The following is a 19,217-nucleotide window of genomic DNA, read 5'->3' on the forward strand; positions in this document are numbered from 1 at the left end:
TTCCTAGGCTAAGAGATTTTGTTAAAGAAATCTCCACTGAAGATTTTCTTGAGTAAAATGATGATACCATGTTTTTCGGAGAAATCTGTGCGAAGGATAGTAGTTATTGTCATTAGTAATTATAAGTTTGTGATTAAATCAACACAAAGTACGATTAAGAAGACAAGTATTGTAAATAGCTGGGATAAAATGATTTAGTAAATACTCAAAAGTGCTAAATTTAAAAATTCAGTAGACAAACTCTTTTATGAACTTCAGAAGTCTGCCGATGAGTGCAAAGCTCCATGTAGTACTGTGACAGAGCCTCTTAAGCTTCTACAACCCATCCACAATCTGTCTGTCATCAGATCTGTCATTTAAAAGAAAGAAAGTTGAAATAAATTTTTCCCAATCATTTGATGATACAGGCTATTCTAGTAGTGAAAGTTCAGAAGACAATAGTATTAGTAATAATTGTACCATTCCACTGAAAGGTGCAAAGATCACCGGTAAGGGGTAAGCTAAAATAACTGGAAAGGAAGTGTTTCCAATACTCAATACAATTGGTGAAACATTGATTAGTAGATCCGCAGTTCAAAACGCGTCTACTACGCGTTTACATACGTTTTACATACAAATGGTGTCAACAATACGTACGAAAAACAACATACAACACGTATGAAATAAGTTTGATTTGATCTTACATTGAGTCATCGGAAAAAAAGTGGTACTAAAATTTTAATGATAAGAGCATAGACAAACAATATTATTATTGCACTTGTATTTCGAGCATGTCTAAATCTTTAGTTATACCTTTGAAAGTATTAGAGGAAGGTATTTATAACATGTTACACATAGTTATTTTGGAATTTAATTTATTGAATAAAATTTCTGTTGTAATATGTAACACCACGTCAGTAAATATAGATTCAAAAAATGGAGTAATTAAACGTTTGAAAAAAATTATACCAGGTTTAGTGTATCATTCTTGTTCGACTTCATGTTCTGGACCTAATACTTAAGCATTTTATAAAATTCAGTTTAATTCCTTTTCAATATCGCCTTGTTAATATTGCCTTGAATATTTTGAAAGACACTGTGGTATATCAATTACACGAATGAAGTGTGTGAAAAGTCGCTTGGGAAAGTTGAAAAATTTCTTCTAAACGTTACGAAAATTGAGGCCAAATTTTTAAGACACAGTAATAAACTTTGACCCACATTTTTGTGCTACTGTATTAAAATAGTTTAGTGTCTGACCTATCGTTACTAGTAAAACGCAAGTTTTAAAGGCCTATAACTAAAAGTGTAGAATTCTACAAGCAATATCTCTACCCCAAATTACGTAGGGTTTTACATTTAGTTTGTAAATTAATATCACCCCCATGTAAACATGTTAATTTTTATTTATTTTACAATTTACTTTGTAAAAAATCATTCCTTATAAAAATCAAAACTTCTCAATCTGTACCTTATCTTAATTTTTGAAATTCTTTTGCAACTCCCACAAACGAGTTAGCACAGTGAGTTTTTGATTCAGCGAATTCAGTGATTCAATTGGAATTATTTTTAACATAGTTTTTTTATTATTTCTCCATCGGCAGTAATAGGGGGAATTGATTATCGGAAAAAAATGTCAAAGACCTCTACCCTATATATATATATATATATATATATATATATATATATATATATATATATATATATATATATATATATATATATATATATTATCAAGATTAAGAGTTGTTTGTGGTTTATTATTTTCAGATATCATAAGTAAGAAACAAATTGTTGGTGTTCGTATGGCAGGCACTAGTGTTACAGTTTGGAGTTTCAAGAAGCACTGTCTTAAGAGTAATATCTGCATTTGATCTTTCTTTGGAATACAATTTAAAACTTGTACAAAAGCATAGTAAGAAGAATTAAAGCTTTAATTGCTACCAATGACAGACCAAACCCATTTTAAAATTGTTTATAGAAGTTTTTCAGATGTTCCTATAATTTTGTTCAACCTCTGTATTTATATCTTAATTCTCATCTTTGTTGGTCATCACAGTTCCTTTCGTAGAGCATTAACAAACACCTTTTAACCAAATAATTCAATAACAAGGTTTTTCTTTGATGATTATGTAATCTTCTAATAATCTCCGACGGCGAAAATATTTGCATATGTAAAGACAGATCTGCTTTTTTGGTCCAGAACAACAGGAAGTAGTTTAAAGTATAACAAACATCTTTAGGGTCAAAAAAGGCTACAAAAACCAATAACAACCTGAAATGGATAAAGGGTTATCAAGCTGGTTAGGGCGTCAAAAAAAAAAAAAAATAGAAAGAGGGTAAAAAAAGCTTTTATAAATACTATAATAGCTCGTATAAAAGTCATTTTTAATAATTGATAAACTTACATATTAATTCATTTTTGCTAATAAAATTTTTAGAAAAATCTTTAGGTTCACTTTAAAAAGCTTATCTGAAGTTATATGTCTGAGAAAGTTTAAACAGATAAAAACCGACGAGACAAGACGTCATTATGCTGCATTCAACATTATGTTAGATCCACCATTATATCACATTCACCATTATTTTACTTCGAGAAAAACACATTAAACTTATAAACTAAAAAAACGTAACAAAAACGTTATAAAAATGGATATTTGAAAATACTTGATATAAACATTTGTAACCAGTATTATTACTTGTTAATCGATTTGTTGGCACAGAATTTAATTTCTATTTATGAAGAAAAGCGAGGCCCTAGATGAAATGATCTATTGTTTCATTTACTTTTCTTCATTTAGAAATACTAACAAACACCTGCAAATACTAGTTAATATCTATTGTACGTCATGTATATTTTGTAATGATTTCTGCATTTCTGCATTTCGCTTTCATTTCCAATCTCTGTTATGTTTTTTTGATAGCCTTAATCAGGATTATTTTAATCAGGATTATTTTTCTAATCTTTATCAGCTTCTTGTTTCTGCTTCTTTTATGTTATACATTTTTTTCTTTTACCCTAATAATATAGAAAAAAAAACATAGGTACTTCTCAATCTTTGAGTTCATAAACCATAGCAACACAAAAATAGCTCATTAGGGAGAGGGCTGTATTCTATGATTTAAGAAGGTGTGTCTAAATTTTAGCGAAACCGTCGCTAAGTGTGAAATCATAATCTTTAGAGATTTAAATGCTCTGTTAATAAACTCATAATTTAGTTAAAAAACAATAAAAAATGATTGTCAATCAGATAAAAAACGTTTTTACTAAAAATCTTTACAGAATCTTTGCAAAATATTAAGAATACGTGGCAGACAAAAAGTCTAGTTACATTAGATTGAATCCAAGTGTTTATGTGAGTCTTTTGGTTTTTTTGAAGTCAAAGCATTACGTCGTATCTCTCTGTAATAAAATTTGTAGTATATTTTATCATTAAGATGCAGATTGAAAGGGCCCCAAAAGACCATTTCTCTCTATTTTTCTACTAATCCATCAACATTATAAACATAAAACGTGTTTAGAATACACATGTTTTTGATAGTTTATTTTGGCATATACATTAATACTTGGAGAGCTTTTATCAGTCGACTTTATATCATTTTCAAAGTTTTCAAAAAAATATTTTTAATTAAACAAATGGTGCAGCTACTTTATCTTATTTATGCAGCTATCTACTTTATCTTATTTTCCAAACGATTGTATCAAATTTTTATAGTGTTACTTGGCTTGATCCAAAGCTGATAAAAGAATATTATATAACACAATAAAACCCAAATAAATACTGGTGGATTTCTCTTTCGATCAATTTATCTCTTATTTATAAACATATCAGCATAGAAATATAACATGTAAAAAAGAATAATATAAAAAAATAAAATAAAAAATGTATAAAAAAATACAGAATTTATAGATAAAAATATAGAAATGTTTTGTAAGTTTAATACATAAATTACGTTTTGTAAACTTAGAAACAAGAAGCCGAATAAAACGCTTTCCTACGAAGTGTGCTACGTCTTTAAAAAACTTGGGGCATATACACTATAATATATATCAAATATGTTGAATACGTTTAACAAAGCTTTTCTTCTGTATGCTTCGGTAGTTAAAAGTATTGAGCCTACAAAGTTAACTATATTACTTACAAGTTCTCTATTTATGTTTTTAGAATCTATTTCTACCAACCAAATATAGTTTTAAAGAAGACCATAAGCTTCCTACTTTTTCAGATTTTCAAAGAGTTTTTAATCTAAAGAAAACCATAAGCTGAAACCATCCGAGTCTTCTTTAAGTTTTAGAAAATTCTAAAACAGAAAAACAGCTTCTGAAAGTTCAAAACGAAGTTTTCTGGCAAACACAAAAAAACTTTTTTGTTTAAAAATAGCGAAGCTTTCGAACAAAAAATATTTGTGTTTTTTTTTTACTATGTAAACTATGTAACAGACGATTTTTAAAGTGTTTCTTATTTTCAAGTTTTAGAAAAACAAACTTTGTATTTCCAGATTATTTTTAATACTATGAAAGATTATCAATATTTTAAAACTAAAAACTTCACTTAAAAGTTATAAAAATTTGGCGCCAGTTACGGTATCGGTTTATTCGTAAACTAAATTATTCGTAAGAATGGATAAAAGTGATTTGCAATGAATGGATGAAAGTAATTTATAAAGAATGGATGAAAATGTTTTGAAACTCACAATTGAAGTTTAAATCTTTAATAATTTATGGTCAACAATTTTCATTTTCTTATGCAGCAGATAAAAATCCCCTTTATTTGCATAAAAAATGTCGATTGGAGTCAGTTGGAGCGAACTGCATTTTATAACCTCTACTCGTAAATAGCGTTGTTTTTTGTTTTTTTGTGTGTGCGTTTCGTTGTTTTTATTGCTGGTGTTGTTTTTGTCAGTTACTACAAAACAAATCAGATTAACAAAAACAAGAAGCCGAACAACTTATGTAAATGTGTGATTGCAAAGTTTTCATCAACTACCGCAATAAAAATTACCAAATTTACGGGTTAAATTATCAAGATTTACCTAACAATGAGGACTTAAAAGAATTGCTGGTACTTGCTACTGAATCTTTAAACCGTAACGTTGCTTCTCGATTTTCATCTTGTTGTTACCAACAGGATTTAACAGAAAAGTATATTAGCGACGAAGAGATGGAAAACTTTGAAATCTTTAAGCGAGACAAAAAGGAAACGTCAAACGAAGTTTTACTAAAACTTACTCTTCCCGGTGACGAAAAGAAGATGAAATTGGTATACAACGAGTTTTTTAAAATGCTATACATGTCAGCAAATGGCAAATCGTATATTATGTTTTAGCTACGGTCAAATTTACAAAGTTTTTTCACCAAAACTAAAAGAAAATTTTAGAGCGTTCGGACGCAACCAATTCCTGAACTTTAGAGGTAACATGTGAGAAAATTTTTTAACATAAAAGTATGTTTATCTGCAGAATCAATCAAATTGCTAAATATATTTACTATGAAGTTATTTGCCTCATCATTTTAACGCATAGAACACGGAAAGAGAAAAGTAAAGCAAAACAAGCAACAGTTTTTGAAAAAAGACCGCGCAGACAATCAAAATAATTCAAAGAAAATTTTAAAAAAATAATTTTTTAACAAAGACTTTTTTGTGGACCACATTTACCATAGTAGTTATGTAAAAATTTCCCCTTTCAATATACACAAACTCACACACACTCACACGCACACACACACGCGCGCACACACACGCGCATACACACACACACACGCGCACATACACACACATATACACATTTATATATATATATAAAATTAAATTGTGGTAACTTTTTTACAGCAAACAATACATTGAGCAAAACATACAACAAAGCGCCTGACAAAACCCCAGCAAATTCCCAAACAATCCAGTAATGGCGCCCACATTATAACTGGAAACATAAAATAAAGTAAAAGCCAGACTAAGTTGGTTTTTGCTCAACTTTCTTCTCAAGCCTACAATTTTTCATAACTATATTTTTAGATAATGTTAACTCTTTTTTTTTAAAAAAAAATTGCTGCATAAATGTAATTTGGATGCGTTGATTGACCTATAAAATTTTTACGAGATTTAAAAGTTAAGATACAAAGAAATGGGTCAAAAGGCAATCACTTTGAGAAAGAGTGGTCCTACTTTTCTCAAGCAAAACTCTAAGAAAGGATAAGTTATTACGAAAACGCAACATATGCTTTAACATTTTGCTAATAATTACTCAATTCTTCCATTACAGTAAGAAATGAGATAAAGTAGAGAGAAGCAGGCCCCAAGTTGTCATTTTGCCAAATATTTCTATTCGATTCATAAAGTTTAGTTTAGAAAGTGTATAACTTCTCTAATACGTTCTAACTAATTATAAATAGTTAATATAAGACAAAAATATGTATAATGATGTTTGTATAAACTACAAAAACGTCATAAACAATTGCAAGATCCAAAATCCTATTCGTTATAAAATCTCATTTTCAATACTCGTAATGCTTAAACAAGAAGCTAGGGGGCGTCCAGATTTCAGGATTAGTAAAAAAATACTTTAGCAAGGAGAAATTCATTTGTTAATCACCTTTCCAAATTCTCTTTATAAACTCCAATCAGTAAAAATGAACAACACTTTACTTTTTAAATGATTCAATAAGCTGGTGTGTGCCAAAAGGCACACATCAGTTTATTGAATCTTGTTGAAGCTTGTTGAATTATTAACAATAAAAAAAGTTAAATTCATTAATCATAAATAGATAAATCATAAAAAGAAAAAAACAACATTATTTCCCGTAGTTTCACAAAATATAATAACATCTTTAAAACCAAGAAATCTTGGGTGGGCGTCTCGGGTCTCCAGGTTATAGGAACATCCTGTGGATGCCCAATCTGGTATGTTCAGGCCTGGTACTTAGGCAACAAATTTCTGGTGAGAGTAATGGTATTTGGGGTTGTTTTATTTTAAATGTTTCGATTCAAAAACTTCATACAGACGCTTGTGAACAGCATTGTAATTGATCAAAACAATCACCACGCCAAGGTAGCTCTAAGGTGGCAGTTCCAAAAAGAAAAGGGACTTCTGCCTATTAAACTTGCACATTATAGTTGAGGTTTGAAGAATTTCTAATGTTTTGATCCTATCCTAATATATTCTAATCCTATCCAAATGTAATAACCAAGTCTACTTGGGGTCTGGACTATTATAGAATCAATCACAGCCAGCGCAGCTTCAATTCAAAACTTGAAGCCAGAACTGGAACACATTTTAAAGAGAACTCCTACCCAAACTTGCAAAGTTCTATTAAAATCAACTCAAAAGAGATGCCTAGTTTGAAAAAAGCAAGAGGGGTTGTTTAAACACTAGCGTTGCTGTTATATTATGTGTATTTTATTGAACATCGATAATGACAAGACAGAAAGCAACGTCAACAACGTCAATAACAACAGCGACGATGTCAACAACAACAGCGACAATCTCAACAACAACAACAACAGCGACAATGTCAACAGGAAAAACAATAAAAACGCGTTTGTGTAGAAGCGTTAAAAGAGAATTGTTAAAACAGCTTTTCTGTTATTAAGAGTAGGTGGGGAGGGGGGGGCCGAACTTTGATTGAAATATTTCTATTGCTTTAATTATTTTTAAATAACTTTTTTTTAAGCCGATTGAAATATAAATCTAATTTCTCCCACTGATTGTTCCAGGTCGAGCGTTTATGTATTAGGTAAAAAAAGTTTGATCTCATTTAATGAATTTTTTCTTGTTAAAAAAGTTGCAATAAAGTTAAAAAATAAAGTTAAAAGAAAAAAGTCAAAAAAAAAAGTTAAAAAAAAAAATTAAAAAATAAACAAAATACGTTTAATCTAAGGATATCAGGTGAATTAAATAGTAATTATTTATTAAATCATTTTTTATTGATTAAAAATTATTTGCGATTTGTCATTATCGAGACATGAAAATACAGAATAATAAATGGAACAAAAAAAACTTCAATAGCTTTTTTAATTTTTGACCACAAATATATTTTGTTACTTTGGATAAAACGTTATAAAAGATTAAAGGCTCTTCTTGAAATATCACGAAGGGTAAAGATTTTTTCATTCTTAGTAAACCTTCGATTGAATCAAAAGAAAAGTTGTTTTTGGAACTTAAGTTACGATTGAAACGTTATGTAAGATGAGCGCTTTAGTAATTTGCATATGTGCGATAAAGGTAATAATAATAATAAAATATACGAAAATAATAATAAAGTATACGAAAAAATTTCATAACATATATGAAGCATAAAACTTTTTCATGTATATATATATATATATATATATATATATGTATATATATATATATATATATGTATATATGTATGTATGTATGTATGTATGTATGTATGTATGTATGTATGTATGTATGTATGTATGTATGTATGTATGTATGTATGTATGTATGTATGTATGTATGTATGTATGTATGTATGTATGTATGTATGTATGTATGTATGTATGTATGTATGTATGTATGTATGTATGTATGTATGTATGTATGTATGTATGTATGTATGTATGTATGTATGTATGTATGTATGTATGTATGTATGTATGTATGTATGTATGTATGTATGTATGTATGTATGTATGTATGTATGTATGTATGTATGTATGTATGTATGTATGTATGTATGTATGTATGTATGTATGTATGTATGTATGTATGTATGTATGTATGTATGTATGTATGTATATGTATATAATCTTGTGTAAGAATATATATTATCTTGTGTAGGAAAGGTTTTATAGAAAAATATTATTGGTAGGTAAAGCTAATTGATCCAGTGGATTTACTAGCTTTAGGGCTCTAAATATAATTAAGAAACTAAAAAGTAAAAAAAAACAACAGAAAAAGTGATGAAAGACCTTTCGTGACCACAAAGAGAAAAGATAATATACTGATTCGACTGAGCATTCGAAGCATTCTATGAGAAAACAAACTTTATTTTTCATAGAATGCTTCGAATGCTCTGTCTAAAACATTTTTCGGGTGTATAAAAACAAAATTTGACGATTAATCAATGGTCGAAAGTTCTTTGGACTGATGAACCATAGTTTCAAACAGTTGAGTCAAAGCGACAAAAATATTTAAGACTTTTTTGCTTGACGCTTTTGCTTGACACAAAGGCCGAATATTTTGGCCGTGACGGCAAGTTTTTCGTCGACGCAAGGAAAAACGAGCATCGGAAGATGTTTTTATAACAAAACATGGAGGTGGATCAATTGCTAATTGTTTTGTTTAAGGAACAATCAGGTTTAAAGTCTAGGGAACTCTAAAGAAAGAGGAATATCGTGAAATTTTAGAATTAAATTTTTCTGCCGTCATAATAGCTTCTCATTGGACAAGGATTTCTATTTCAGGAAGATAATGAGTCTAGGCACTCTTGTTGAAAAAAGTTCAGTTTTTCGTTGTGGACTACTTGCTTCTCTCATTGCATCTCAACCTAATTATCACATCTTTACTTTCAAATCCTCTTAAAATCTCGTAAAATTTTTTACGTGACCCTCAAAATCCCTTGATTTTTTTTTTTAACAAACATTCACAGAAAAAAATCCTCCACTGTAGACCAGAGAGACTGCCAGAGGTTGTCGTCAAACCGAATCAAAACCTTATCATTAGTTTAGCATTAGTTTTTATAGAACATTAAAAAAATTTTTTGAATTCGAAACCGAATGTTAACATGTCAAAAATGATAATTAAAAGCCTTGATAAACGCTTAAAAAAGTTACTTATAAAAATCGGTTAAAAAAGCTGTCGTTGTGTGGGTAATCAAAAGCGTAAAGTTAATAGTAAAATCAAAAAAAAAACAGATGTCTTATATCAAATGATGCAAATAACTTTTACAAATACCTATCTGAGAACCAGATATTTGAGAATCAGATATTTGAGAATCAGATATTTGGGTTTTGTAAAATTAATTTTCAAAAAAAAAATTAAAGAAAAATTTTATTGCTTTTTCTAAAAATTGCGCTTTAAGTTACATTTTTCTTAAAATAAAATTTTTTATCTAATCGTGTCATCTGAAACAAGACACCCGTGTTGCTTTCTTGGATTTAATCAACTTTGAACTCAATGAAAATGGCTGATCTAGTCCTTCGATTACTGTTTTTGAACAAAATGCCGCTTGCTACTGCTGCTACTGGGAATTTTTCGGAGCGAAGTCCAAGTCTTTATCCCCAGTAAATTCAACTATAGAAGGTCTGATGAAGTTGTATATATTTATATCATTGGTATTCCCTTAAAATTTTTTATTACCCAACTGCAGTTTGCTCTGGTTGTAAAAAAAAAATCTTTACAAGATGAAGACAGGTAATACTCCCAGAGACATTTTGGAGAAAGTAATAAAGGTAATTCTCACGTTACTATATATATATCAAATTATAATTAATAATGAAGCATTTATATTAATTATGTATTTAAAATATCACTTTTAAATGTTGAATGGAAAATGCATACTAGGAATTCAATTTCAATACTCCAAATTAGAGAAACCAAACAAACAATTTCTTCTTCACCAGATAACTCAAAGCTCTATGGAAAATGTTGCTCAATCTTAGCACGTGGACATGCCCATAACTGTTCTTCTTCAATTGCTATGACATTGATCTCTCGCCATACGTTTGGGAAGCTTTCAAGCTGAACAAGATGATTTAGGTATATTAAAAAATGAGATGAATACTGATTGCATTTTAAAAATACCAACTTGTTCTTTATCAACTGGTGGAAACCGATTGATTGTAACTGTCGGATGTCCTGCTAACAAAGTAAATTAAAGATCATTAAAACAAGTACCCTTTTAGGTTATAAAAGAACTTCAATTATATAATATATAGGGAATAAGACTGTTATAATACTGTTGAAAAATCTAACATACTTGGCAAATTGAAAGATCTTGAGGGATTTACATCACGTCTTTATCCTGTAAAAAAGATAATTTATAAGTATTAATCACAAAAATGCTTGTTTAGAATGTTTTTCCATTTTATATGGATTTATTTTATGTAAAGAGAAAGAGTGAGATCCTCCACCGTGATTAAAGTGGCTATACACACAAATACTTTATGCATTACATATTGTAGCTATAAAATGAGCAACTATTAGTAGTTATGCAATATTTTTTTGTAAAATAGTGCAGCTAATTTTAAGTTTATTAATATATGAATTAGAATTTATTTAAAAAATTTTTTTATAATATAACATTCAAATTTTTTGTGATGATGCTTCAACCAAAAAAGTTGTTGAATGTGAAGGATGTGAAAGATGATTTTAGCGCCTAAAAAGATGACAATTATTTAAATATTTTTACGGAGGGATTTCCTAAACTGCGAAGAGAGATACTTTGTGTGTGTTAAAGAGAAGATCTTAAATACTGTAAAAGAGAGATCTAATAAAATATGTTAAAGAGAGATCTTAAATATTGCGATTTGATAAATGAATGTGCTCTTCATTCTTCGCTTATCTGACGTGTTCATTTAGACCTTCATTCAGCATTTGTACGAGTTTCTGTGGATGGAAACTTAAAAATTGATTTTTCAAATCTTAGCACGCAAACCAGGTTTTTTAAAGAAACATAAATTAAGACTAGACCAATAGCAAAAGTTTGGATCGAGTGAAACAACAAAGCCTGGCAGTCTCTTGAGGTTTCGGAAAGATGTTTCGCTGGATTAAGGAATGGGCCGGGCAGGAGTAAAACTCCGGGTGCTGCTGGTAAACTGAAAGATTTTTTTTTAAAGAGCTAAAAATTATCTTTTAGAGAACATTGTTCTCAAGCTTAAATGTTAATTACGCTGTTTTAAACTTTAAAAAAAAAACAAAAAAAAAAACGCAGTGGCGGCAGCCGTCAAAATTTTGCACAAAAGTTGTGAAAGTGTCCAACGCTTTTGCCAATCTCTACGAGATTTTCAGGGGAAAATTTAAAACAAGAAAAAAAAAAAAAAAAAAAAAAAAGGAATAAACGAAATAAAAAGACCTTAATTTAAGATACTTATTTTCATCCACTATTAGTTATTACATTAAAATTGCTGATAAACTTTGCCCAGTTTGTGTTTTGAATATAAAATGCTTAAAATTGTTAAATAAAATTGTCGTTTTACGAAGGAATTCTCCACTTTGACAATATTGGTATCCGATCGGAAATTTGTGCATGTAGAGAAATTTAATACTTGGTGTGATATATTTCAATATGAAAAAGGGGAAATAAAAACAACGCTTACAAAAGAAGATTGAAAAAAAAAAAAATAGAGTTAAATGGCAGTTAAACATCTAAAAAATAACTAATAATAATAATGAATAGTAAATTTTACTAAATAATAATTAATAGTTTTTTTTGTCATCAAATCAAACAAGTATGTAATCAAATAGTAAATACAGCGAAAAGGATGTTGTGATGACATACAAAACGATAGAAGTAGCACTGAAAAGGAAGTAATCTGCATCGACGCTAAATTGAAGTACGTGAAGTTGAAATGTTACAAATCATGAATCTGCTTTGCTTAATAATGAACTTGACTTAGATAATTTTGTACATTTTTGAAAAAATATTGTAAGTTCTATAGTCTCCCAACAAACAACTCTTTTAAACACATTTTTGAATTATAACTGATATTTTCTAAATTTTTTTTAAAAAAAACTTGTTGCTTAAAAAAAAAAAACTATAAACCTTTCTCGTTTTCATGCAGTGGTTCATCCATTCATGGTTTCGTGCAGTTGGTATATGGTTGATTGTTTTCGTGTAGTTGGTAAATGATTTATCGTTTTGGTTTAACAATACTTAAACTTTTATGATTGAAACCAGAGTTGACTTCCACAACTATTGGCGGTCGCCTCTCTAAAATACTGAAATCTTGGCATCAAAATTGCATTTTATAATATTAATTGCCAAATTTTGAGCATTTAAACAAAATTATGATTTTGTCAGAGTGGTCTTCCCAGCTAACACAAAACGTTCAAGTACGTTCGAAGAACGTTGGAAACGTTCTTAGAACGTTCTTAGAACGTTTCCGACCGTTTCTAACGTTCTACGTACGTTTTTTGAACGTTTTGTTTTAGCTGGGTTTTTTCTTAAACTTAAAAAATAATTTACAACCATTTTTCATTTGTAATTCTTTTCATTTCACTACAGAGATAAATTAAAATCTATTTAATCCTCGTAAGTAAAGTCAATTTTACTGAGTATTTCTAGACAAGTTTGGATTTTGTTTTATTTTTCATTTTAAAACAAGTAACATTAAACAGAAACTTTTTTTTATATGACGCAATAAAGAAAATTTTACTTTCTCAGCAAATTCAAATTTTTATCTCACTCAATAAAATATCGCGTTTAAATGTTTCATCCAAAAGTCGAGTACTCCTGACAGGTGTCAATCTGATTTAATTTATTCAACATGCCGGCCCTAATAACTAGATAACATGCTTGCTCTAATAACTAGATAATATGCTGGCCCTAATAACTAGATAACCGTTATGATCTTTTGAGCTTATTTGATTTAAATGTTTCTCTTTCATTCATCAACTTTGTTTTACCTGAGTATATAAAAATATTATTCAAATCAAGCTAATCGAGTTTTCAAATGGGTATAGACCATTGCAAAGCTACTAAAATCTCGTTCAACTTTGTACATACATACATACATACATACATACATACATACATACATACATACATACATACATACATACATACATACATACATACATACATACATACATACATACATACATACATACATACATACATACATACATACATACATACATACATACATACATACATACATACATACATACATACATACATACATACATACATACATACATACATACATACATACATACATACATACATACATACATACATACATACATACATACATACATACATACATACATACATACATACATACATACATACATACATACATACATACATACATACATACATACATGATTTACTATAGAAATATATTTAACAACATCTACAAAAAAGAGTGATTATATTTTTAATATGATTTTCGTGATACTGGTGCGTTTTGTAACATACCCTGAATAAATTTATGGACAGCCTTTTCCGATTCCTTTGGATATGTCTTTCGAACAGCCGCTAAAAAGAGAAAGTTAATAAAACAATGCTAGGTCAAGAAAATCATTGTTTTTTTGGTAAGCAGCGTAAGAAGACACTTACCAATTAAACATTTTTCCCATCCATGTTGAACTTTAACATTAGCGAACAATGTAATTTCTAAATTCGATTAGTTTCTCAGAAATCTGTAATACATTTAATACCAGCAGCTATAAGAGGAGACTTATATTTCTGATGTTGCTTATACGAATGGCAGCTAAAATCGTGATCTGTCCGCTTGCAAAATTCTTGCTCTTCATTAAACACAACCCTTCTATTCCAAGAACCTTTTGATAATCACCTTTTACAAGAATAATATCCAGTATGAGCAACAGCCCTTTTTAAAAATGATCTTGCTTGGTCATCGCAGAGAAAAGCTATAACTTTAACAGTCTGTACAACTAATTTTATTGTCAGACCGAATAACTTTAAACTACACAATTCTTGTAAAAAATCGTTTAAAAACACATTCAAACTTGATGGTTTACTTTCCCCTGTGTATAACGCCACAATATAAATCTTTCCGCCGCTAATTTTACAAAGAATTGGCCACATTTGAGTATTGGATGATTTGAATAAGGGTAACTCATCAACACTGAAACTAAGTGATATTTCTCTTTCAGACTCTGTAAAATGATTTTTAATACCTGATTCTAATCCAAAATAGTAATATGTAACACCACATTTTCGGACACAATGAACTTCTTGTGGTTCTTTTAAAAGTGTTCCTGCACTTTCAGTAGCGTGTTACCATGTCTTCGAAGTATATCGAGTAAACTATTCATGGCTGCTTGAGAACAGTTAAACTTTAGACACCAGGAAGCCAGCTCTCCTGAGAGGTTTTCTTTACTGGCGGATGGATTAAAAGACTCGCTGTCGCTAGAACTGTCGGACCAATACTCAGGAGAATTGTTGAACTCTACTTCCTTATTTTCTTTGACAGATAAACGACTACAACTCTGACTGTTTTTATGAAAAGAGCCTCTAACTGCATCTTTTTGACGTTGTGCACAGTTTAATTGATGTTCATCCGCTTTTGTCTCGAGCTTCTTCTAAAATTTATTTAATTTTTTCCAATTCCTTAATCTTTTCTTGATGCAAACATATTTTTAGCCACTACTTTTTAACAAAAAATTTTAAAAATAGAAATTTCTTTAGAAAAACAAAAATTGAATGCTTTATATTCCTTTTTCTTTTTTTTTTTTAAAGTTTTTTTAAAGTTTTTTTTAATGTAAAGAAAAATTAATTCAAATTCTGTTTTTTTGATACATTCATTAGTTGCATTAAGTCCTTTTTTTTTTATTCTCAGGCTACTTTAGTACTGTCATTATAACTGAAAAAGGCTTACCAACCAAGACAGTGGTTTCTTCTCATTGGGTTAATTTTGTCGAATTTATTGTTTATTTCCCACCTAAAAGTTAAAAAACTCTTGGAACATATATTTCTGAGGGGGCTGTTCCGGAGCCATAATGGAAAGAATTTGAGTTTATTGAATTTATTTTTGAAGCTGGGACATTGGAAACATGCAACTATGCTTTTATTACAAACAGAAAATAAGTCAGAATATTAAGGTTCATTTTTTTATTAGTAAAAAAAATTATTAAGTATAAATAATTTTTTTGTATCAACTATTAGGAAAGTCAAAAAACGTTTGAGCACCTAGTCCAGAGCTAGACTTAATTTCTCATTCTAATAAACCTATGACCAATGAATTTTCTCATAAACTTAGTGATAAATATTCAAATACAGGTAATGAAGAAGATTTATTTAAAGATACTTTAGAAGAACTATTTGCTTCCTTAGTATTTACTTCAACAAAATTGAAAGCAGCACAAACTCCTTATTTAGTTTAAAAAAATGTTGGCATTGAGTTTTCAACTTTAGATGATTTTAAAACTGTTAAATTAAAAAGGAAACATTCAAATATAGGTGATGGCAGAGTTTCCTTTAAAGAAATGACAAAAAAGTGTGAGTGCTTTTGTATTTACTTTTATATATTTTATCGATGTTGTATTACAGATAATTTATGAAAACTACTTCTTATTCATTTTTTTGTATTATATTATCAATAATATAAACTTTTTCATTTGTTTGATTTAACTTTAGTTTTAGATTTAAAAATGGAATAAAAAATCTAATTGAATCTAATCAAAAAGTTACGTGTCATTTTTGACAAGTGAAAAATTTTTAAATAAAATATAATAATAAAAATGTTTAAATAAAGTTTCAGCTTTTTATTTTCAGAACTCTAATGTTGCTATTTTTATGGGATTGACAAGTCAGTTTAATCAAACTAAGGAAAATCAAAAGAAAATTCTAGATCACCTTGAAATTCTTAAAAATGATGAAGTAGAACCTAGTGGATTCACAACTGATGACATTTATACAGAACCACTTGACACGACAAGTGATTAAATTTCAGAAAAAAGCGGCTGAAGAAAGTTTTTTTTTTAAATAAGAAACGAGTTTATAAGAAACTAGTACTAGAAGTCCCAAGATCTTAAGAAACTATTAGCACTAAGTTACTTATCGATTTTTTGTTTTATTCAGGAACAAATCTGAGGATTATATTACATTGAATGATGTTTAAAACAGCGAGGTTTCCGAAGGTAGTTTTTTCAGTGTGATTTTTTTTTAATGTTGAAAACTTAATTGAAAAGTAACTTTAATCAATAAAATTTAAAATGTCACCGCTGTAAACTAAAGACAAAGTTGTTATTTTGATTTAAAAGCATCCCTACACTGACGTAGATTGTTATTGTCTTTCCTCAGCTATGGATTTGTTTGCACCGGACTTTTTTTTAACTAAATTTTTTATTTTCTCATTACACAGATTAAAGGTGTTGAAGGTGGTTCAATGCCACGTAGAATAGTTAAAAATGTGTTAGACAGCATAATGACACAACCTTTGCAATGCTGTTTTAGTAAAGAGAGATAAAGGGAAAATGGAAATTTGTAGCCACAACGTTATACAAATATTTAAAAAATAAGTTAGTTTACATACCAAATTATGTTGTAAGGTTACTAATGAGTGTTGCTATGAAGAACAACAATGTTATAAAAAGATTTAAGTATATATTTAATCAAATATAAATATTTAAATAAAAAGTAGTTCTATATTTTGCTTGTTTTAGAAGTGCTTATTTCAGATAAAAATGGTTTTGACGTAGGCAATATCGAGACACTCGTAGGCGACTTGTTAAAACGAGTAATGCCTAAATTGCAAAAAGAAGAAATCAAGTAATATAAAAGTTCCTTTTTTTTTTTTTTTTTTTTTAAATTTTTAAATATATTTTTAACTTCAAAAAAGTAATTATTCCTAGATTTTAATATAGTTAATGCCCGAATACAACAACAATAAGTTTAATTTGGACGTCCACCAGACGTCATAATTCGTCCTAAGAGTGTCTTAAAAGGACGAACGAAAAATTTTTGTTTGTTTGGACGAACGAAAGGTGTTTCATTCGGACGTCTACTGGATGTCCATTGGACGACCTAAATAGAGTCCGCTTGTTAGGACTCAATCAAAAATTCTTTCAGGTGATATTCGAAACTCATCACTACTAGGATATGCCGATTCCAGCTCATTGATATATATTTCTATACTTAAGCCAAACTTTTTTTTAACGTATTAATATCTTGGCAGAACCTGCAATGAAGTAGTAAAAATGTTTCTTTTGTCGTAAGCTATTCCAGAGCAAAGACTTTATCATAATCCATAAATGTAAAACAAGGTTTTAGTTTGTAGTGTCCTAGAGCTAGTGTGTGAATTCCGTCTTGTAAGATGTGCCTTTTGTCGTCGTTAGCGCTGAGTGCTACTTTGTTGATTTCTTCGGTGTAGACATTGTGAAGATGAGATCGGATAACATTCATGGTGGCGAGCTTTTCTGTCTTGTTCATTAAGCAGTCGTAATAGTCTTGATGAGTGATGTGTTTTTCAACGACTTTATTTTTAACCCCTTTGCATTTTTTGTGTTCTTTTATTTCATTAAAGACCTCATAGGAGTAGAGTTTCGGTCGAAGTCCAACAAACTCTTCAATTTGTTTATCAGCAGCCTCGTCCTTGAACATGCCAATAACTTTTTTGTTTAAACCAACCTTAAGCCCAGCGTTTTTAATGGCGGGATGATCTTTAGGAAAGTCGCTCGTGTCAAATTTTTCAAGTACGTCATCAGCAATGTCTTGATAAAAATCTTCCGTTTCTATTTCGTAAAAGAGCGAGTCAGTGTCAGTCATGAGTAATTTTGCGCGATCTCCGTATTTAGGCTTGATGTAGTCATAGTGGTGTTCAAACATGAGAGTTTTACTTATGTCCAGGATATACAGTCCCAAGTAAACAGGCTTGTTGTAAAAGACATGTGTTCTCTTCATGTGAATCGCGATTAGGTTTTCATCAAAAATGGTATTTCGCTCATAATTAGGTTTTCCTGAGAATTTTAGAACATCTTTTCTAGTGGTGATAAGCCTAATATCAACATGCTTTAGAATATTCTCCATGGTCTTGCCAAAGACAGAGTTGTTCATCAATTTAAAAAATTCTTTTTCAAATTCATTTTTAGCTTTTGCTCTTAATCCAGTGTTGAGGTTGATGTATTGTTTCATAAAAGGTTCTTCTTCAAAGGTGATACCACGATGAATTTTTGTGATGGTTAATCCCATTCGTTCATAAAGTTTTAGATTTTCATGATGAACGACGTATTTCACCTTGTTGTTTAAATTAGGAACAAGCTTGTCGACTTTTCCAATAGTCATTCTTTCAGGAGCTAAAGGATAGTCATTGTGTAAATCGTGTAGACTTTCAGGATAGGTTAAATCGACTTCGAGAATACAAGGCATGGATTTCCAATTGGAGAGTTCATCCTCAGTCATCCATCTAAATCCTCTAACAGGAAGAGGTTTGCACATAGCCCAACCATAAAGGTTATTAGCATCCAAGTATTGAATGAATTTTGAAGGTTGTGAAGGATCGTACGGGTCTCCCATGTATTTGTTGTTAGCAGTTGCATGTCGTTTGGAGATCATGCAAATTCCACCGCGTATCCCTCTTTGAGCCATGAGAAGCATATCAATA

The 19,217-nt window shown here is 29.6% G+C and overlaps 1 protein-coding gene, 1 long non-coding RNA gene and 1 pseudogene across 2 annotated transcripts; 1 reads left to right on the forward strand and 2 right to left on the reverse strand.

Moving 5' to 3' along the window:
* Nucleotides 1–9,986: 9,986 nt before the first annotated feature.
* LOC149881303 (uncharacterized) lies at nt 9,987–12,966 on the reverse strand. The gene is made up of 3 exons (XR_016445812.1): nt 12,689–12,966; nt 10,904–10,948; nt 9,987–10,785 (listed from the first exon to the last, which is right to left on the reverse strand). It is a non-coding gene; the product is annotated as an uncharacterized LOC149881303 (long non-coding RNA).
* Nucleotides 12,967–14,284: 1,318 nt separating this feature from the next.
* On the reverse strand, nt 14,285–15,474 carry LOC149881304 (uncharacterized; annotated as a pseudogene).
* Nucleotides 15,475–15,846: 372 nt separating this feature from the next.
* On the forward strand, nt 15,847–16,561 carry LOC149881305 (uncharacterized). The gene is made up of 3 exons (XM_090067971.1): nt 15,847–15,895; nt 16,031–16,114; nt 16,377–16,561. The coding sequence occupies exons 1-3, from the start codon at nt 15,847–15,849 to the stop codon at nt 16,559–16,561; spliced, it is 318 nt and encodes a 105-aa protein (XP_089924097.1).
* Nucleotides 16,562–19,217: the final 2,656 nt, after the last annotated feature.

This window comes from Hydra viridissima, unplaced genomic scaffold (genome assembly GCF_058129835.1).
Source record: "Hydra viridissima isolate aposymbiotic clone 2 unplaced genomic scaffold, HvirCarnegie_v1 scaffold_12, whole genome shotgun sequence".
NCBI lineage: Eukaryota > Metazoa > Cnidaria > Hydrozoa > Anthoathecata > Hydridae > Hydra > Hydra viridissima.